General features: G+C 41.1%; 1 protein-coding gene across 1 annotated transcript; it reads right to left on the reverse strand.

Annotated features, from left to right (window-relative positions):
* Nucleotides 1-1230: 1230 nt before the first annotated feature.
* On the reverse strand, nucleotides 1231-22691 carry sucla2 (succinate-CoA ligase ADP-forming subunit beta). The gene is made up of 11 exons (XM_070838535.1): nucleotides 22607-22691; nucleotides 18602-18794; nucleotides 17274-17373; nucleotides 16387-16549; nucleotides 13133-13261; nucleotides 9907-10045; nucleotides 8154-8315; nucleotides 6612-6754; nucleotides 6380-6500; nucleotides 3995-4083; nucleotides 1231-3423 (listed from the first exon to the last, which is right to left on the reverse strand). The coding sequence occupies exons 1-11, from the start codon at nucleotides 22688-22690 to the stop codon at nucleotides 3349-3351; spliced, it is 1398 nt and encodes a 465-aa protein (XP_070694636.1). The 5' UTR covers nucleotide 22691; the 3' UTR covers nucleotides 1231-3348.
* Between the last annotated feature and the right edge of the window lie 148 nt (nucleotides 22692-22839).

Raw genomic sequence — 22839 nt, forward strand, 5'->3', positions numbered from 1 at the left:
TTGGTTGGTTGGTCTAGGGGGAGGGGCTTAACATTTATAAGCCTCTGGCCACCAAAGCTCACAAGGAGTCAGTGTGAGGGCGGCTGTACACCAGACAGGTGACAGGGATTTTTTTGGTCTTTCTGTTTTTGCTGTGGACGTCCAACTTTCTGTTTTCCTCACTGTTTTTGTAAAAGCACCTCAATAACCTTTGCAACTCTAGCCATTTGTGTTATCTTTTCTTAGACAGCTGACCCACCGATTTTTGTAACAGCCTATTTGGAAATTGACATTTGTGAGGATGAACATCTGTTGTCCTCCCGGTAAAACGGTCTAATCTCGGCCACCATTTTGTAACTGGCTCTGATGTCTTCTGAAGTTTTTGAGTTTTAGTGTCTGAAAGTGAAGCTTCATAAATGAAAATTAAAACTGAAAAAGCTACTTCTTTTTATCTCCATGAGCACAAATGATTCCAAACGGTCAAACAAGCATGCCAGGCCAGTATGTGGCAATAAAGTCCATGTCAGTGATGCATCAAACACCAGAGCAGAGCGTGTATAGGCTGTATTAAAGAAGTGGATGTAGCCTCTGGATCTGAAAATTGAAGGCAATGCGTGGCAGTGCCTTAAACCTGCATTTCTTTCTAAAGGCCAACAGGGTGCGACTGTTGCTAGCAAAAACAAATCCAAATGTATGGAAGTCTATAAGAAAACAGTTTCAGGGCAGGACTACCTTGTGACCAACCAATCAGGGGCAGGGCATGCCAAAACCGAACCAATCAGACACATGGGTCTTCAGATGGAACGCCACCTCAGGTTCTGAAACTGAGATGACCCCAAAATGCTAAACTTGAGGCTTGAAAACAGCAGAAACCAATGGGTGATATTTTGGTGACTATGAGCTTATTTTCCCTCGAAGGAATGTATTTCTAGATATTTGACACATTTTTTTATCTAACGTAATCAAAGCAGTAGTCCACCTCTTTTACACACATGCACTTTAGATGGCGTTTTCAAAGAAATCTCTCATTTAGTGACCTAAAATTCTGTTTGAGAGAGGCTACAAGAGGAGTAAACAGTTAATAAAAATGGACTGAGCTGAGCTGATGCTGTCCAAAATTAAAAGCCCTCTGTGGTTTACACTTCTGAGTTGATCTTGCAAAGTCCAAACTTAGTGTTTCTCTGTGCTGACGAATACCTCCAGACCCAGAGAACTGGCAGACACTGAAAAAAAACAGCAAACCGCAGAAACTTTGGTGTTCTCTGCATTTATTTTTTTCCTCTTTGTTGTACTCCTTGCCAGGAGCATAAATATTTTACAGAGTGAGAACATCAGTTTGGTTATTTACAAGATTTAATAAATGACGTACAACTCACAATGTCGGCTTGTGTTCGGAGCGCTGAAGGAAGAAGAGGAGGAGGAGGAGGAGGAGGAGGATGGAAGCAGGAAATGAAAAAAACCTAGTCATTTCAGCGTTCTGCTGAGAGGACACAGCCTGCCTAAAGTCTGACATAACCTACAGAAACAGAAAAAGGGCTACTGCTGCGTGGCATGATGGCAGACAGACAGGACAGTGGCAGCCCTGAAGCAACAAGTTCCTCCAATGAAGGGGGTAAAGCAGAACCAAATAAACGCACAGAAGCACAAATCTCCAGCAGTCAACATTTCCTGTAACTTTAAATACCCAAAGGAAAAGAAAAACAAAATGGCTGCCTCCAACAGAAGATATCTGGCCCTCAGTGACCTTCAGTAAACCATCTTTACTTTGGTTTTTCATTGAACTTAAACCGAAGGGGCTGAAAAAGCACGATTAGACTCATCAGCCAGCACCTCAGACTTCTAGTCCGCCCCCATTAGCTAACAACATAAAGCACGCTTCACTTGAGCATGACAGGGTCAACAGACATTTCCCAATTTTGTGAGAAGGAAGCAAGAAGATTCAGATTTGCTCATGCTACAGCAGTAAATAATCAGCGGGGGGGAAAGAGAGTTGAGCCTCCTTTTCCCTCTATTTGAATTTAACAGAGCGAGAGACACGAGGAGATAAGTGGGCGCAGCAACTCACACCGCGCCGATTTAACGTCTGGTCAATTTGATGTTTAGTCTCCGTGTCCCTCCCTCGGGGCTTTTCTCCACAACAGGAACAATGAATAATTCATCCGACTCGTCTAGAAAAAACAAATAAGACGCATCACATCTGTTCAACATTACCACAAACGAGCTTCACCACAGCCGAGGCAGAACACAAAACTTCAAGATCCGTTCATTAATACTCAGATCCCGGCATTGATCAGCGTGCCTCATCAGCCCACAGGTGGCTCAGCTAATATTCATGACTAACAGATGTGGCCCGTTCAAAGCAGAGGGTAAACAATGGAAGCCGTGTTGACTCTGCAGTGGAGGGACCAATGTTAGAGCCATGCTGCCAGAGCGGCTGAAAATCTTTTCAAAACAGTTATAATAGCGCCTTTTATCAGGAGAAAATACATTTCAGTAAAAACTATCAACAGTGGCGTCTGCAGATGTAATTTTCAATGCTCAAACTCAATTATGTTCACTTCCATAGAACTCTGATGGAGGGGAAAAGGAAACAGCTGCTACATTAGACCAGTAGCATCCAGCTGATTAACACCTCTGCCTACAGCAGGTAAAGACATAGCGTGAGGGAGCCTGCAGAAACAAAGTGCAATTTCTGCATCAATCCTCTGCTGTGCTGCTGTTCCTTGTTCTGTTCAACTGACACACAGCTCTTTGTTGTTGCCGATTTGTCTGATGAATCATTTCAAAACTTCTGTGCAGAGAGAATAAATCTGTACTTTATTCTGTTACATTCCTAGTTAGAGACAGACAGGATAGGCGTGCATGCAAAACTACAGATGTGTTTGTGAAATTAACGGGATTACAATCCTCCCCCTTTTGCACCCACTGGACGTAACAGAACCAATCCACAACACTGTCTCCCAATTATTCAAGTGAAAATACAAAATAATGTGAGTGAAAGCGAAGGAAGTTTTCCCAGCAAGTACCGAAGTTGACAGATGAGCGTCCCTTACAGACAGAGCAAGGGAGTAAAGGAGGGAGGATTTAGAAGTCGGGGGTTTGTGCGTATCGACTCCAGTGCAACACAAGTTTGAAGGTTTGAGGAGTTCGGGGAGACGAAGGGTTGAGACAGGATACAGAGGCTGTTCTCTCTCAGTGAAAACCTGTACGAAGTCATGCCATCGTGCCACGGAGCAAGAAAGAGAAAACTGAATGTCCGATACTCGTCTTGCTGTCTGTTGGGGGGGGGAGTGGTGGGCTGCAGTGACAGAGGAAGTGTTGGGGGAGGGTGGGGGGTGGGGGGGTATGGCGGTCCTAGCTTCAGGTTTCTTAGATGGGCAGCTGGAAGGTGATATCCACTTGAGCTTCCTTAGCCAGCGAGACGATTTCAGAAAGCTTTACAACCTGTGAGCAGACAGAGAAGAGTGTGTGAGAATCCAGTGAAGTCAGATACATTTACTCTTCTTTCAGATGAGTGTGTGTGTGTGTTTAGAATGACGAGTGGGTACAAAAAGTGTTGGAATTGGACCAGTAGATCGCCTCAGAAACTGGCTGCATCCTTAGAGACATAATCAAAGTACATCCGCTAAAGTTTAGTTTTTGCCACCGACATGCTCAGCCTTAGATTCTCAGTGGCTGACAACATTACATAAAGGATCCCTACAGAGTCATTTACAGTCGTTTTAACACAACAGGTGCTGGTCGACTGCTGCCTCAATCGCTTGGTTTGTTTGTGTTATTGTGCTACACAGCTTTTTGGACCCTAAAAAGTTAGCCTTTAAAACACCAAAGTCACACAATAACACAACTAAACTAACCAATCAGGACAGCAGTCAACCTGCTTCCTGTACTTTGTTACGTCTGTTCGTTCATTTTCTAAATTAATTCATTGAGTGTAAAAATATGGTACAATATTTGGAAGAGAGTGTGTTAATGTGTGTGTTTGTAAGTTTAACGTATCTGTGTATGCGTGTACCATTTTGGCGGCTTCATCAAGGTCGTCGCAGGCCAGGATTTTCAGCGGACTGGCAGCGATCAGAGCTTTGGCGTCGTCCACTCTCGTCCCTTTAGAGGCAAAACAAACAAGGACGAAAATGCCAAGATTTGATCAAATTCAGAGATTTTGAAACATCCACGTAGAACTGAACACTTTGGCCTGTTTCTATTTTCTACTATAAAGCAAAGGAACCTAAAAGTCCATAGTGTGCAGCTATCAGGGTGGCCATTGTGTTTCATGCTAGATGTTTTTTTGTTTGTTTTTTTACTGTGGAGAGGCACGGTACCTGGAGCACAGTTTCCACTTGTACTTGATTTGATTTGAAGAAATACCTAAATCTAATACCCAAAAGTACTGAAGTTAAGAGGCAGCAACCATGAGAACTGATGAAGCCTAAGGTTGAACATTACACCTACTACACCAAAGATGATGGTGCATGAAGCGTCCGGAGTATGCAGCCCACTGAACAGATCTCATCTTGCTCTTACACGCTGGTGACATACAGGAATAAAAAAACAAAACTTTTCTGGGCTTTGGAAAAGATGAAACCCCCATGGCTTAAGACTAAACAATACAAACTAAGAAAGAATCCTTTATATCTACATATGCGTAAGTCCTCCTTCACAGAATCATTGCCATGTTTCTACAGTAGCCCAGAATGGACCATCCGTGTTTTAAGTTCAGTATTTCTTCTGTGCGTATGTTTTTTTTTTTTTTTAAAAAAAAAAAAAAGGTATCCAATTATCTTCCCCATTTTTCACATATGGATGAAAACTGCCAGAAAAGAGCAGTACAGTGTCACAGAGCGCATCTGGCAAAGGAGGAATTTCTCTCCATATTGAGACACCAGGCAGGACAACCGACTGACTTGGACTGAAACATGTTTTAAAATGAGAGAGGAGCAGTAGGTTAAAATAGAAAATAAATCTTGCCGTGGTAGCACAGAACGTTTGCAGCGCCCGTTTAAATTGGTGTGTTGATTCCAAAGTGGAAGACATGACTGTCACCCTGAGGAAAACTGAGAAACATCAGCTCGCTTTAGGCTCCAAACACAAGCATGCACCTTTTCTGTGTGCTTGACAGTATTGAGTATAATTGTACATATTACTATATTACGTAGAAATACTAATCCAGTAATCCACAGTTCACTTGGGTTCACGGTTCTCTCCATATTTCCAGGAGCCACACTTCGAGGTAGGAGGCGTAAAACGAAACAGACATAAGTCCTCCCTCAGTGCTGCCAGCTGCTGTCCATTAACCCGCCTGACTGGAGGTGACGAGGTCTGTCAGAGAGTGTGTGTGTGTGTGTGTGTGTGTGTGTGTAAATGTGTGTTTGCTTTACTGGAGTGTTAGAAAACTGATGGCACAGACCAGTTGAGTACATAAAAAGCTAAGCCTGATATCAGACAGAATTGTCAACTCAACACACGCCGTTTGCATCTTCAGCCTATATTGCCTTCACCCTAACCAATTTCTGTGGGGCGGGGGGGGGGGGGGGATTTGATTTCCCCTAACCAATCAGAGAGTAGAATCCAACGCATCTGCCTGAATCTGGTGTGATTTTGAGCAGACACTGACGCATAGCCATACCAACATAGTGGTTTTGCTGGGGTTTTAAGACTGGAGAAGTAAAAACAAAAAGCCCCCCCCCCCGGCACGGGTTAATTATTAGCCAATTATTAGTTGTCCTGTGGCGCCTAATAGACTGACATGATGTCAGACCAACTTGGTGAAGTGGGCACATTCAAGGGGTGTTTCAGAGGTAGAGTGGGTCATCAACCAATCAGGAGATGGACATTTTGGACGTACTCTCATATAAAAGTTTAACTGGAGAATGTGACGGCCTGAAACTGACGTGACGTGAAGACATCTCCTCGGGAGAAGAGTTGTTGGGGCTACAGGAGCCCTCGCGGTGATGCAACAGAGTGATGTGTCTTTGACTTCTGACACACTAACCAAACAACAACAAGGTTTACAGTTCTCAGAAATGTTACTGACAGCTGCTGCCAGTCACGTTTGGTACTTTAACCGATGAAAGTGATGCTAAGTGCTGGCTAAACGTGAGGAGCTGCTACCTGAATGTCTTCTACACTGAGCTTTATTCATTAGAAAGAGAGAGAGGAGATAACAGACTCTTTGCCATCTTGGAACATCTCCACCTGAGAACTTCGGTTGCAAGAGACAGAAATCTGCTTAAAACTAATTGTGAGTTTGTAATTCATTCAACAATTCAATGATTCAATTCAATTTATTTATTTATTTCAGGGGGACATGCTTCATTTCTCCATGACTGTAAAGATGTAAAGATAACTCATTATGGATTTCCATAGATATTAATAAAAAAAGTGTACGCGTGTGTTTTACCTTGTAACCGCACCACGATGGGGATCTTGAGGTCCAGGTCCCTTACAGCCATGATGATTCCCTGGGCTATGACATCACACCTCATGATGCCTCCGAAGATGTTGACGAGGATGGCCTGAACCTGAGCGCACACAGTTAGCGTTAGCATGAACTGATATGAAGCCATGCTACGCTCACGTCAGACATAGCATTTTAAAACAGCCGGTACAGTCAGCAGCAGGTGTTTTCTTACCTTCCTGTCAGAGGTGATGAGTTTGAAGGCCTCAGTCACCTGATGAGCCGTCGCTCCTCCACCTACATCCAGGAAGTTGGCCGGTGTGCCGCCGTGCAGCTTGATGATGTCCATGGTGGCCATGGCCAGACCTGCTCCATTTACTAGAGAGAACAATGAACATCCATCATTTGAAATCTAAAATCTAAAAAACACAGGCTGCAGTGAAAGCTGGCAGGAAAGCAAAGGGTGTGTTAAAACTAAAAGTTAAATACATGGGATGTCACAATCACCTTTTTCTCTATCCAACTCTCACATTTTGATTTTATATCTGACACGCTGAAGTAAAAGATGTGGCCTAAGAAGAAAAGGGTCCCCATTCAAAATTATTTCGCTGATATATTTATATATTATGACCTTTTCAAGTTCAGCTAAGAAAGGATCAGACACTGAAATTTTAGCTGAAAGAGATCAGTGCTTTTGGTACAAATTTCAGCAGTTGAGTAGAAATCAAATAGTAAAAAAAATTATACTAATTGAAGGGCGAAATTACTAATCAAATGAGAATTTCTTTCATATGTGCCTGTGCACATATGAAGACAAAATGCTTTCTGTCTCATCTAATGAACAATTGTGTTTTCTGAATCTCGATCACATGTTCTATGTGCCAACTTTGACCTCTAACCTGACATAACCAGAAATGGGAGAAAGTGATGCACCACTTTTGATCATTTAAGAAGTCATGTGTGAAAATGATTTGGATTCCCATCAACACGTAGACAAACAACAAATATATAGTAATCTACAGAACATGCAAGGTCCAAATGAAATACCTGTCGACAGACATCAACCTGAGGGAACCCCTGTTAACACTACACACTGACAAGCGAGGCTATGTGGGTAAGACGATCTGCGGCTAAAGCACCCACGTTATTTCTTCAGGGCTTCCCATGTGTATACAGTGTATTGATACAAAGTAAATATCAATAAGCAAAAATCTGAATATAATTTGTAAATTTAAAACAATAAGAAATTAAATTCGAATGGCATCAATTCGAGCTGTTGGCTCAAGCTCCAGGAATGCCGAAGCCAGAGCTCTTGGCTCTTTCACTCCAGAGCTTTCCTCCTTTTAATGGCATAAACTCCTGTGAATGATGAGTCTTGAAGAGTCTACATTTGAAAAGAAGTGCGATTTTACAGAGGTGGCCGTTGGCATTCAATGCTTTTTTATCAAGGTCATGATGTAGACCGGTACCAACCAGCCGCCTCCATTTTCATACGCTGATATTTATATTTCTAATAAGAATAATCAATATTAGCACCAGCGTTGATGTGTTTCATTACATTTTAGTCAAATAATTTAGTCAACAGCTCAAAAAAACTATTTGCAGTCTGCAGTACCTCTTTAATTGGCAGAAACAGTAACAATTTCTGCAAGTGGTCCAGACCTGTTGTATGACTCACTCACTCCAAGAGTCATAATACAATATTAGGTATTATACATTATTTTCAACTCAAACAAATCTTTTTTAAAAATCCTGAAAGCTTTTGACGTGCACTGACCCAGACAGCCAATGGTTCCATCCAGGCCGATGTAGTTGAGGTCGGCCTTGGCAGCCTGCCGGTCTCGAGGGTCCTCCTGGGTCCAATCCTGCATCTCAAACACCTTCTTCTGGCGGTACTCAGCGTTGGAGTCAAAGTTGATCTTGGCGTCCATGCACATTACTAGTGATAAGCAGACACATGAAATTTTGGTATGAGATCATCAACTTCCAGCATCCTTCAGTCACATGACAAATATTTCTGCTTTCATGGACAAAGGTAGCCCTTGGGGTGTGTTTTGAGACTCGCAGAGATAAGAACCATGCAAAAATGCTGAATTAGGTGGCATATCATGCAGAGTTTCTTAATGCAGTTAAAGGATAACTTCAGTATTTGTGTAAAACACAATAACACAAACAAACTAACTGATCGAGGCAGCGGTTAACCAGCACCTAAACAGACAGACCAACAACAAAACAACTTAAGAGACAGATGAAGCCAGTGATGTTGCAAAGGAAAATAATAAAATAATCAAATAATCAATAAATGCATGTCAAACCATATTTCCCCACATTTTTTATTTCTATACTGCCAACTATCAAAGAAAGGCACAAGTAAAACTACTTACACAAGTAATTAATTAATAATTTTACAATATATATAAGCCAGGAGAGAAAATAATCTTTTACTAATAATAAACTGATATTACTGTAATAATCATTGTTGAGAACTAATATTAAAAATGAGATAAGGTAAATATAGCATCAGCAGCTAACTTCTCCTCAGGCTGATCTGAGGACTTAATGTTTTACAGTGTCCAGCACTTGAAGGTCATTCACTACAAAAGGCCACTTGTCTTCTCTTCATATTAGTGTGTTCAAAGAACTCAGATTCAGGCCTGACGAGCTCATTACGGTGTGTTAGAAAGATTCATTAACCCTGACTCTCTGCCTGAAGAGTAACACACGTTTGTACGCCCAAACATAACCCCCCATAGCTTATTGATCTTAGCAAGCCAGAATTTACAACAAGACTTAATTTAAAGGTTAAGGCTGGCATTATTTCCAACTATCAATACTTTCTGATTTCCTCTCAGCTTGAAAACCCATTGATTCCTACTTTTAAACAAAAGAAAACTCAGAAATATTTAGTTTAATTTCTTAATAAAACAGCTGCCTTTTAATCAAACAAACAGGAGGAAATAGTGCATTTGTTGGGGACTATTTTCAGCAGTGGTTTATTCCACATTTGGGGCTCTCATGAGTATTTGGGCTGGCAGGGCAGGGTATCAGGGACTGAGACAAAAATGTTCATGGTAATGAGGAAACATGTCACCCAATGGAACAGTGTGGCCCACTGTTATGTTTTTAATAGTCTTTGGATAGCAGTGGCGCTCCACGGCACAGAGGAAGAAAATATACACACACGATAGTTGTTAGTGGATAAACTGACTGTTGATTTGAGTCTTTTCATGGGATTTGTTGAGAAGAAGAAGAAAGAAAACAACATTACCAGACGTTCTCCTGCCTGCTGTTGCACAGATAAAACTTAGGATGGACAGAACAAACTATTACAGCCATCAAAAGCTGTAACAGCTCACTCAGCATCTTGTATATTGTCTGCTGGATATTAAACCAACTCAATACTTGCACTGGCTTTTGAATAAAAACATTACTGTAAATACTCAACAATACAAATGCCAAACACAGGATGAGCTGTTTAAATAATCTGTCCGTCTGTGTGTGCATGCGTGTGTGTGTGTGTGTGTGTGTACCCATGCCAGAGGAGTCCTCCACCATGGGGTTGATCTCGACCATGGAGGCGTCATACTTGATGAACAGATTGTAAAGTTTGATCATGTTCTCAGCTGCCTCATTCACCAGTGCCGCTGGGAAGCCCATCTTCTGAGCAACCTGCAGCAACACAAAACATTACGTTACACTGGAGATGATTCACAAACTGTCTGAAATGTTTAGCTGTCTGGGAGTCAAAAACACGGTGCGTAGCTGGAGCCAGCAGCTTAGTTTGGCTTACCATACCATAAAGACTGGAAACTTGGGGAAACACCCAACTGTCAAGCTTTTCTTTTGAAAAAACATCACATCAAACAGATCAATGTGTGCGCCATTTTCCAGAGCATTTACATGCCATTCGGTATATTACACACATTATTCAATTTATTTATCTCAAGGGAAATTATTGAGCAGCAGTCCAAGATAGGAAAGAGTGCAAAATATTGCTTTTTATTTTGCGATTACCTGATCTAGAACAGAGTATATTACATAACTACTTGACATGTGAGACCTGAAACCTACATTTCAGCTCTAATAGTAGTATTTTAGAAAAGTTTGATGATGTTGTCATCATAATAACACTGTAGTCTGACACTTGATACCATCACTTTCCTAATGAGGAAGCAGGGTCCAGGTTAATCAATGCATATTATGAATAAAATTTTACATTTTTAACGGGTTGGTAATACAGTAACTTGCAATGGATGCTACCATAACAACAAGTCTTTGATTTAAAAAGAAATCTATTTTTAAAACATGAAGACGAGCCAAAATCAAACAGAAAAAGAAAGCTTCCTCGTGTGTGACTGGAAACACTGAAAGCTTTCTTTCTTTCTTTCTTTCTTTCTTTATTTATTGTTTTATTTTATTTTCTATGACCATCGTGCAGTTCAACAAGCATGGACTCAGTGGACAAAGATAAATAGGAGCAAAGGAACATCAATTGGCCTCCATCTATTTGGAGAGCCGTGCAATCAGCACCTCTTCTCTCAGTCAAATATATTGAGCCTCTGCTCTCACTATGACAACCAACATTTTCAACATCCAGAGCCCAAAGCCCAGAGCCTGATGCAAAAGTATACTCCAACTCAAAAGGGGATGGACAGATACAAAAAGGAAAAAGGACAAAGACGAAAAGAAACAGAGAATTAGATGGGAGAAGAGTATTTTTACCACCAAATTAAGAGAAAGTAAACCAGAAAGCGTAAAAATAAACCATACATTTGCTGCTGAAAGTCACTTAAAAGATCCCCACATCAGACGAGAGAAGCATGTCTGTTCATATTAAAGACTGAGCAAAACAGAAAATGTCAAATACCCAGACAGCTTTGATTTCATTATGTGTGACTCATTGCTTCTGTTTCCGCACATGTTGTATCCATGCATGACTTTTGGTTTGTTGGTGTGCATGTGATGTGGCTTCTTGCATTGCTGTGACTGTTTGGTTCAGAGAAATAATGTCCAGGTAGAGAAAATGGCCGCAGGACTGCGAAATAATATTATAATTATGAACAGAGCTCTGAGACGCAGTGAACGGTCAGAAGATGCGGCTATGCAGGAAGTGATTCCACTCTAAAATCCTCTAAGTTCATGAGTGACTCCGGTCACTGATTAAGGCTGACGTTAAACCTGCATTCACCGATGTTTTTTGGCCACTTGGGGGCTGTGAAAACAAGCAAGCAACAAGCCTCTGAAATATTGGTGTCTTAAAAAAGATGTTTTGGCTAGCATATTTCACTCAACTGTATGAGTAATTGTGCCAATAAACCAACTCTATGAGCTATGTGAGGCTAAAATGCTCCTTAGAGCTGCAGTTCCATTTCTCTGCGGGTTCATTACTACATGCGACCTCCTTCATATTACAGAAACAGCTGATGCTTTATCAATATAAAAATACTGATTAGTGTAGCTGTCGAGACCGTCTGACGTAAAACCGGCAGATAAAACAATCTTGATACAGGATTGTGCTAATAATTTACAGTGATAAACTTTAGACCCACTGCCAAATACTGTCCTTAGTGGAAACAAGAAGCAACAAAGCGACAGTGACAGAAAACTTGTGTTATCCTCCAAAGCTGAGGAAGTCGTGCAGTCGGTCGATTAGGACGGTCTAAGTTTGCTGGTCTGTGTCAACCAAGTCGAGAAACAATCTTTTCCTTCACCTGAAAAGTTCCCGTCCATTTCATTATTACATTTGTTTTTTTACAAGTTACAAGGCAAGCCAACATGTATTGCTTTAAGGCAAATAAAGCACGTCAGCAAACTTGCAAATGTTTACATTTAGATGTTACTCAATATATTCTTTTATCACAAAATATATTTTAAACCAAGCCATGTATGCAAAGTTAAATGTTTCCATTATATTATTCCAGTTCTATGTTAATAAATGCTGTTGTAAAGTTTAACTAATTAATCCAAATGAGTCTCTTTCATGCTTCAGTCATTATCAGGATATTCTTCAAACTAGCAGCATTAACAAATTGCATGTCCATAATGGCCACTATGGAAAAACATAATTGTGATCATATTCTTTGAGTATGAAATGATATTTACATGACGTGTCTTACACACGTCAGCTCTAATTCATAAAATAATTAACAGGGACTTGGTACCAAATTGGAGCTGATCCATCGGTTACATCATCCTTCCCATTCACGGTTATATTTTTCACTGTAATGGGTGATTTTAAATGCTGTTAATAACCATCGGACTGGAAAATCACACACAGGACGACTGTCTTCAAAGCACTTCCAGTCAGAACCAGAAAATACAAGATGATTTTCCATGAGGTCTGGAGCCCGATTCTAACTTTGTTGAAAAAAAAAAAAAAAAAACATCTGCCAGTTGTAAAGAAATGTAGTATTACCGGGCACAGAGCAACATCATGAATCTTATCTTAAATTATATCACAGATCTTTCTTTAGAACAGTAAAGAGAAAACAGCAGGTGGGAGGAATGATGTCTGCTGAGAAGAATACAAACATTTTCTCCAACCTGACACCTAATTCGCAAGAAAGAAATTGGAACTATAACTTGTTAAGAAAGTCGTTTTCCGTCTGGGAAATAAAATACAGCCTCTTGCGATTTAGAAGAAGCCCACACTGCAGTATCTCTCGCACTTCTTTTTCGATTTCTCCTGCAGCCCAAACCACACAGTTGGAACATCTTCACTGTTCTGTGAGTCATTCCATCTACTATTGATTGTACCTTGACAGCCTGCTCCATCTTAATGCCCTCCACAATGTCGATGGGCTCCTTCACAATGGCGTCTGGATTTTCTGCTGCAACATCTTCGATGTTTACGCCTCCCTGCGAGCTGCCAATCAGCACGGGGCCCTGCGGGACACAAGAGGGAGTGATGACCAGTTTAATACTCAAAGTTTCAATACGAAAGAGTTTTGAATTCAAGTTTGTAAGATTTAAGCCAACAGACCTCTCATCCATCCGACTCTGAAGATTCAATTCAACCCACAAACATAAGACTAGTCTTATATACATCTGACAGGCTATAATTAACAGCTACTTTTATTATGGAATAACTGTCAACAACAATTTTCCTGAAACTCAAGATGACATCTTTAAATGCCTCGTTTTGTCTGACTAACACAAAACCACAAAGATATTCAATTTACTATGACACAAAACAAGCAGAAAATCCCTGTATTTAACCCTTCGGAGTCTAGGGCCGCCACATGGCGTCAAAGTCACATGACGCACGTTTGAAAACGTAAAGCTGTGACACAAGCACGCAGGTGCTCAATTCAAAGACTGTTGGAAAGCGGACACTTGAATTTTGTCGATCGGCCTATTAAGACTAAATTTATGAAGAGCCGAAGTCGCGCACTACAGCTCTTCTACGAGTTAGAAGATGCTGAATCTGGGGAAGAATAGGTGAGGTTGTGCTGAAAAGAAAGACACAAAGAAAGGCAAGCTAAGCAGTTTTAATGGGAAACACAAAGGTAAAATGAAAAGTAGTAAAAAACGCCGTTTTACCCCAGACTCTGAAGGGTTAAGGAGGCGGATTTGCACATTTGCGATATGATTGGTGGACACAAGTGTATATTAAAATCAGTGGTTAACATACAGTAACGGTCAAAAGTTCTGACACACCATCTCATTCAATGTTTTTGTTCTTCCACAACAGTGGCTTCTTCGCAGCAGTTCCACCATGAAGGCCTGATTCAGCCTCCTCTGAACGGCTGATGTTGAGATGTGTCTGCTGCTTGAACTCCATGAAGCACGTATGTGGCTCTGATCTGAGGTGCTGTTAATTTGTGGCTTCTGAGGCTGGTAACTCCAAGGAACTTATCCTCTATCCTGTAGCAGAGGTAACTCTTGGTGTTTCCTGGGACGGTCCTCGTGAGAGCAATATCGCTTTCACGACTGCACTTGAGGACTTCTTCAGAGTCTTAGAGGCTACTTTTAGATCCAAAATGTTAGTGAATTACTCTTTGGCAAAACATTTAAGAGTCTCAAAGACTGACAAGCCAGTTGTTTTTAGCATTTTCTCCTAACCCCCTGAGTTTAGCCCTATGATGTTTAATTAATCCATAACTAATTGCTTGGGGATGAGATGTAGGCGGACTGAGGCAGCAGGGAAATCTAGTAACAAGAAGTTCACCGTCATGTCTAGTGACATGATGCTACCACACTAGTAAGGAGAATTTTGCCATTAAAAATAATGTCATGTTCCTCTTAAACACTATTCTAATGTCAAATGCAGAGTGCTGGAGAAGAAGATAGGGGTTTCTACAAAGACGACCAGTTAAATTGGCTTTACTGCCTTCCTATCACATCAACAACACCTACATAGCATCCATTTTGTATTCAGTTTTAATGAGGACACTTTGGCAGGAGTCACTGGGTGTTAAAATACTAGTTAATTTGCAGTTATAAATAAAAGAGTGACTAAGGACCAAAGTAGTCTATGCTGGACAGCACAGTTCTGTCCTGACATCTAGTGGTGAAACTTAGCACAACCAGCAGAAATGACTTCTCCCTGAGAGAGGAACACACATTTTCTTATCTTGGGCTTGGGGCTATGTTTATTGCTGAAAATGCTCTTATTTGGACAAAAATGTACAGGAAGCAGAATAATTAAAATTCAAAGTAGGTCTACAGTTACAGCAAAAATGTTCATCTTCAACAAGCCATTGACCTACACTGGCAATACAATACATTCGCCTCATAGCCTACAGTGTCTGGGACAGGGGTCGACTGGTAGATCGCAAAGGCGGGTAGATCACGTGGCATTAAAAAAAAAAAAAAATTGAGTTTAGTCCATCATCATCATCATCCCTAATTAGGACTGAGTGGTTTAGAGAATGAATGGACGCATGTATCCTCCCTGTACGTTTGCAACTTGATTGACATACAGGGCAGGGGCATGCACAGTCAAATGCGATAGCTACTGCCTAAAGAAGGGATATTCTGGGATAGGGAATAGGATAGGAAGGGATATTCAACTCCATTCAAAGTAGTGATAGGCAATATTGATGGTGACATCACTGTTTGTCACCTGTGTGCATTACTGCTGTCAATTTTTAGGAGTAATACCAAGGGTTACATTAGTTGCAGTTATGTAGTGTGTGCCAACATACATTGTATATAGTACATATAATAAGTACATTCACTATATACACTACTCACTAAAAGTTAGGGATATTCAGCTTTCAGGTGAAGTTTCAGGATGAACCTAAAATGCATTCTAACCTTTCCAGGTGAACTTAATGTGACCTTCTCTAAACCTTTGAATGCACATGTCCAACTGTTCAGTGTTTCAGTACTTTTGTTCTCTAACAAGAAGCTTAACAGCAACATTCACTACAGGTTTGATCCATGAATCCACCAATACATTTCCTGCTTCAGTTAGAATTGGTATTTAAACAGTCCTCCTCATCCTGCTGTTCACATTCTGACATCATGAGACCAAGACGACACCTAACAGTTGATCAGCAGCACCTCAACACTGGAGGCTTCAAACAGGAAGTCCTCAGACGGAGGTGTTCACTGAGCTTAGAGGGTCACAGAGTGTCATCAGGAGGTTGGAACAGTGATACAGAGACTGGAAGAGTCACAGAAAGGAGAGGAGTGGACGTCCTTTGGCCACATCCCAATTTATTGAGGCACTGAACATGTTTTGTTGTGGTATACCTACCACTGTTGGTAGATTTTCTTCAAATACATTGTTTAAGATGAAAAAAATCACCATTGCATGCTTCTACTTAAATGTCCTACTTTCATGATATAATATCACTGTAACATTCACTTTTTACATTTTCCATATATTTCACCTGAAAGTCGAATATCCCTAACTTTTAGTGAGTAGTGTATATATAAATAAATATGTGTTTAGCATGTAGGTAGATCATTGTGACCTGGCCACCCCTGGTCTAGGAAGTATACATCGAGCATTAGACCTTTCAGTGTCTAAATGTGTCTGTCAGAGTGGATTTCCTCACCTGAAAAGACCTCTCCATGGTGATGGCAAAGTAGTACTCTCTGCGTGGATACCTGCGCTCGCAGATGAACACCTGATTGCAGATACGGCCCGCCTCTCCGGTCTGCTTGGTGTACAGCTTTCGACCAATCATCTGGGATGAAATGTCGCGGGCCTCCTCTGGCCTGGAGAGGAAGGGGGAGGAGGGACGTGAGGATTCTCAGATGTTACTCACGAGATGCACATCTCGTGAGTAACATCTAAGAAAATCACATAAACCAGCCATCTGAGCTTCTGGTTCATGGATTATACAGGAAAACGTAGTTTAACCAGAGGCCTGAGGTTCCCCATTTCTATTCAGAAGAAATCAATACAGCGTCTGTATTTTGCTCCTTAACTGCAGCCAGAACATAATTGTCATCCCCCCCTCCACGGTCTTGCAGCCTCTCTCTAGTTTGTTCCTGTCACACTAGTGACATTTGGCAAGTAGGTGGCACACTATGCTTTTAGACATTTTGCATTCAGCTGTGCCAATTAAAACACATGCAACACTGTACTGATGTTGGCAGCACCTCAGCTATTCAAAAGTAAAGTTTGAACTGTGTGTTTAAAGTACTTATCTTGAAAAGCAGATGTTTCAAATTCTCCCCAAGGGAAGCTCAGGAGACACTCGTGGGTTCCTAATGTGTCGTCCTTTGTTTTCTAGTGTTTTTCCCTATGGAGGTGTTGCCAAATCAGCCAGGGCTGAAATCTGCAGCACTATAATATTAATACTCATTGTCTTTATGCATTTCAGCAACAAGGAAGGACTCATTTAATTTGTGTTGTATTTGTCATTTATTTTGTATTTTGTGTTTGATGTCTGTTGGCATTAGGTTTATGTTTGATGACAAAAGCCGGTGTACTTACGAGTAGACGATCCTCACTCCTCCCTTCAGTCCACCCTCAAATGTCCCCTTCCCTCTGCCACCAGCCAGAACCTGAGCTTTCACCACCAAGTCCTTTGAACCTGACAAACAGTACGGACACACATCAGTCCATCAATAAAACGCCGTCTTATTAACTGTGGCAGCGACTTAACAAAACAGACGCCTGCCTCACAGCAGTCGTTCAGTAGATGACAGAGAAAATAAACTGGCTTTATTTTGATTACTTCATTTCATTCTTCATGAATACTTAGACATTTAAAACAAACAATCCCTGGTGAAGGTTCCAGCCTCGTGTTTTAAATGGAAGGACTTTCTGCTTTTCTCTTCTATATCATTAAATGTATTTGGGTTTTTGGTCTGTTGTTCGGACAATATAAGGACGACACTTTGAGGTCTGAGGATCCGTTTGTAGAGATGCAAGGTAAAAATCAGTAAAACCAGTTCATATGAGCGCTGTGTGACAACTTTCCTGGAGTTGGCCAATGAAATTTATTTGGAGTTGGCCAATGAGATTTAATTTGTACAAAAAAAAAAAAAAAAAAACCTCCTGTAACCTGAAATGCTTTTTTATTTTGTGATTGAATTGAATTTTCCATTACAGAAAGATTACAAAAATGTTTGTGTATGCTGCCAATTATAGTTCTTTAAAAGGCAGAAAACCAGTATCGGCCAAAATCTGAATCTGAAAGAAGAGAAAACTGCGGTTGGTGCATCTCTTTATTTTTCACTTATGACACAACAGGGAGCAAAACAGCTAAATAACTTTCTTTTTAATAGTGACAATATTTTGTCACTTAGAAGTTGATCATAGGGAAAAGACAGGTTCCTTTAATCTATTTCAGTTTAACCAGCCACTTTGTAGTTAGTTAAAAAGCAGAAAGTGCCGCTGTCCTGGAATTATGTAAGTCGAGGGTGAACTGATACCACAGAAACAGGAGGAGGCTATGTTTAGACCGAGTGAGGGAGTGAGTGTCTGTCCCCATACTGAAGAGCTTTGGCTTCAGCTATTTAAATCCCCTTCACACAAAAGGTCACCAGATGTCAGAAAAGGTTCTTCACATGAAGACAATTGAATTGTATCAGCAAGAAAATACTTTTGTGGTCGCTTAACTCATCTTTGATCAGACAGTCACTGATTTAAATCAACATTTTATGTATTTAAAAAGTTCTTGTGCTACTTCCAGTGAAACTACAACCTGAAAATGTGATGCTCAATCTACACTTCTGAACTTTTTGGATCAACTGTAGAGGTTAATATGTTTGATACTGATATTGATTTTTTGATTGACAAGGCTCAGCGCAGCTTACCGATCTGCTTGGCCACAGCGTAGGCCTCTTCCGAGGAGCTGGCCACCATGCCGGCTGGCACGGAGATGCCGGCCTCTTTCAGCAGCCCAATGCTCAAGTACTCGTGAAGGGAGAGGTTCCTCTGCTGCTGCAAATGGGGCGACTGCAGCTGGGACACATGGCCTCCGAACAGGCCCGAAGACCCACCAAGGACCTGGACGCACAGGAGGAGCAAGCAGAGGAGTTCACTTACTTCATGACATTTACATTTTATTTGAAAAGGAAAAATATTATGCAAAATGCACGACTTTTAATATTAATATATTAATATCCTCTTTCTGTAATGTGTATAAAAACATGCGGTTTGGATTTGACCCATTATCTTACGTAACAAGCGGGGCTACTGAACATGTGACCTCCTTTAACAGGCCGACTGTCCTGACCACTGAAAGCCTGAATCCACCTCACGGTCTGCCAACGTTGTCAGTTTGTTAACGCTACCTCTGGTAATAAGCAGTTGTAGGTATGACCGAAGCACACAAACTGTTTTGCCGTTAGCTGCAGAAACCAACACAACAGCCTTCATGTCCTCCCACCATCTGAGGAAGCGGAGTGACTTTATTTTGCATGGAAATGTCCCCACAATGACTATTTGTGTGTGTAACTTGAATGTACTCAGACTGCTCCCTGAACGAGGGCCTTTAACAGTACAACCTACAGGATGGACTGATACCAGCCATCCGTCCCCTGACGTCACACTTGGAAGCTATAAGTTTTGCAGTGTTTCATGTTGTGTTGCCGTTTACTTCAAAGGGTTAGCCTGTTAAAAACTGTTGCTGAAAATGGCCATACCATGTCTTCTTTCAGTTCCACTTGATCCTGAACATGATGGTAACGTTTAGGTCAAACAAATCCTGGAGATTTCTGTTGTGGTTGGTTTCTATTTATAGTGCAGCCAAACAACCTCCTGTTGCTTTAATAAATAAGTCGATCAATAATATGTCCTTTTCCATGTACAGGAATGACGGAAACAACCGCTAATTCATGTTTAATGAAAGCTACTACATCAATATACAGTAAATAACTACTGAATGTAAATAAATGCCAACTGTGAATGTCTCAAAAACATTTGACTTTATGAAAATCTTAATTTAGTTTAGTTTAGTTAGTTTAATAAATCAAATAAATACAAATAAGGAGATATACTATTTGAGAATCTAGATAATCAGTATAAGAATTCAAATATCAATCAAAGAACACAACCTGCACAGGCAGAGACAGAAAAAGCAGAACGTAGAGCAGCAGGTGGAGGATCTTAAGAAAAAACTAAAGATAAAACCTCATTGTGTTGAAACAGAAAAGTGTTTGTTGGTGGAACAAACATGCAACAGTGGAAACTTGCGGATATGAAACCAAGCCAGAGTGGTTTCTAGACTCAAACTGAGTCAGCTGGACACCAGAGAGGCAGATTTCTTCACCAGAACAAAATATTACAATCCAATGAAAGTACAGAAGTCAGTCCCGCTGTTCTGTGACTTGAACAGTCAAAAAAGACGGTGGTGATGCTGCATCGGTGTTTAAACAACAAGCTGTTGATCTTCTGTACCACGGGACAGGTATTCCTGCAAGGTGTCGGATTTAAAATCTTCCACTCTTGCACACAGCTGTCTGCACTCTAATAGACTTGAAATTTGAGTAGCTCAATGTGCTCTTCAAAAATACCTCAAGAGCCACTAAACAGTGTACAGTTACTTAGGTTTGGAATACATAAACACTAAACTTGGTCATTTCTACAGCATTGCAAGACTGTGATGGACAATTCAAATCATAGATGAGCAAGACTGTCCAAAAAGATGGCCGCCATCATTGGCCATAACTCAGTAACCATTTCTACAATCATCATGAATCTTAGTATCTTCAGAGCATGTGTGGGAGTAGGTCTACCAAAGCATTTTGAGCCCTACCCATCGGGGGGGGGGGGCCACAAATGCCAAACATGTACCTCAAAACCCAGTAAACAGAATATCACCAATTTTGGTGCGCATGCTCTGGGGGAAAGTATAAAACCTGAACTGCTGCACTGCTGTTTGAGTGTACAGAGCGAGCTTCGTTCACATCCATCAATAACTCATCAATAACTCGACTGATGTTATTTTTATCTGATCAGTGAGATTATATGAAATGAAGTATTCCCTGAATCAAGTGTGGAAAATGTTTGGTTATGATATGACATGCAGCCATATCAGATCTATTTGAAAATCCCGTGTAGTCGAACATTGCAAGTAAAATCAAGTGAATTTCCATGATGAATTAGTGTTGCTAGATACATTTCTGTTGAAGATAGTCTCTAATCCCCCCCGTCAGTCCCGTGCTTTATATCATTAACTGGTCAGATATTTGATAAAATGCGCACAGATGGCGTAAGAATACAGCGTATTTAATGTCTAACATGGATGTTTCTTTCATGCGAAGGACAGGAAAAGTAAAAGCCAACTTCTTTGCATTGTTCCCTTAAATTCCCGAGATGCATGTGGTGCATCGTAAACGTATCTCGCTCCTCTGTCCAAAACAAATCAGATGGTCAGGAACATCGTTAATAACTCGGTCTATGGTCAGAGGAGACTGTGACGTGCCCTACAGACGGACCACCTTTGGACAATCTGTTCTTTCAGTCAGGGGCGGTAATATTTGGAACAGCAGACCCCTTCCCATAAGAGAATGCCCCACATACAACACTTTGAAGACTGAACTTAAAAACTGGCTGAAATCACATCAGCTCTGTCCACACTAGAGCCCTGCAGGTCGGCTCTCACGTCTTCTTCTGTTTTCATGTCTCCTCATTTTGTCTTCTGTCATGTTTTGTGCTGCAGGATCACCTGCCCATGCACCATTGTCTGTCTAGATGTTTTCTTAATATTTTAAAGGTTAATTGTGTCTAATATGTATGTTAATGTGAACTGCTGGCATTTTACACCTTGCCCAGGGACAACAGTTGAAAAATAGCTTCCTTACGCTAATACTGGCACATTTACAGAAATGTTCATTAATGTGTACCGTCCCTGTTAAATAAATAAATAAATAAATAAATAATATGAGGAGAAAATGAAGAGAGTGCATCATGGTTGTGCCTGGGATAATTTCATTTTGGCTACAAATCAAATGAAGAAATGAAATTAGAGTTATCCTCCTATCTCCATCCTGCAGTGCTGCTGCTTCTCTCAGTGTTCATTACTGTCTTTCTTAACATGACCACAGATTTAACACGTGACTGATATGGTAATCACTGCACAGCAGCTTTAAACACCACGAAAACATTCATGTAAGATGTGCAACATTGTTAGGATAATCCAATGCTTTTAAATAACTACAGAAGTGTTCAGTCAATCACAAACTCTACCTGAGGCCTCAACTCAGACAAACTTCCATTGACTGCTTGAATGTTATGACCTGTTTGTACTTGTATATTAAGGAAGCCAGTTCTGAATACCAGAGCCAGCCAGTGGTGCGTTACAGCATGTTATTAACATCTCCCCAACTTTCTCTGTTGCATGTTGACAGCTGTTATGTGTAACCACTGAGGATTAACGGATTTGTCCAATTAATTTTCCAAGAAAATGAAGCCAGACAGATGCGACAAAGCAGAGTTCCGCAGCTGTCAGTGGAGGTCACCGAGCTCCAGCTCACCCTGCTAACGGTGCGTTCTCACCTCCAAAAAAGCAGTTTAAAACAACACACAGGTGCGAGACAATGAACAGAGGCCGCGGGGATTAGTTACGTCTACGCTAGCTAATGTTTTTGCTGGGTCACTTCACCTCAGCAGCAGACAGCCGGCCATGCTATCTGACGCTAGCTCCGCGCTAGTTAGCATGTTAGCCAAAACAACAGAAATTCAATGAAGCTGTGCTAATGTCAAATTTGACCCTGTCGGCTTTTGGGGAAATGTAGTCGCCGGGGACGTTGTAGCGCTGTCAGGAACATCGGCCTCGAAAGCCAGATACCTTCGCTTCAATGTGGTCACACACTCACCTTGGAAGCGGAGCTGATAGTGTTTCTGGCCCCTGAATTTCTCAGGCTAGCCGTCAAACGGCCACAGATCAGGGACGTCGCCATGTCTCCCTATAGAGCGGAGTAAATAATGCGCATGCGTAGTGAACTCCAAAGTGGGCTGCCTTCAGGTGCTGTCGGAAACGAGACATGCAATTTAAAATAAAAAGTTCAGTCATCCATGAATCTTGGCTGGGAAATATTCAGATTATTGA

The sequence above is a fragment of the Pempheris klunzingeri genome, chromosome 10, assembly GCF_042242105.1.
Source record: "Pempheris klunzingeri isolate RE-2024b chromosome 10, fPemKlu1.hap1, whole genome shotgun sequence".
NCBI lineage: Eukaryota > Metazoa > Chordata > Actinopteri > Acropomatiformes > Pempheridae > Pempheris > Pempheris klunzingeri.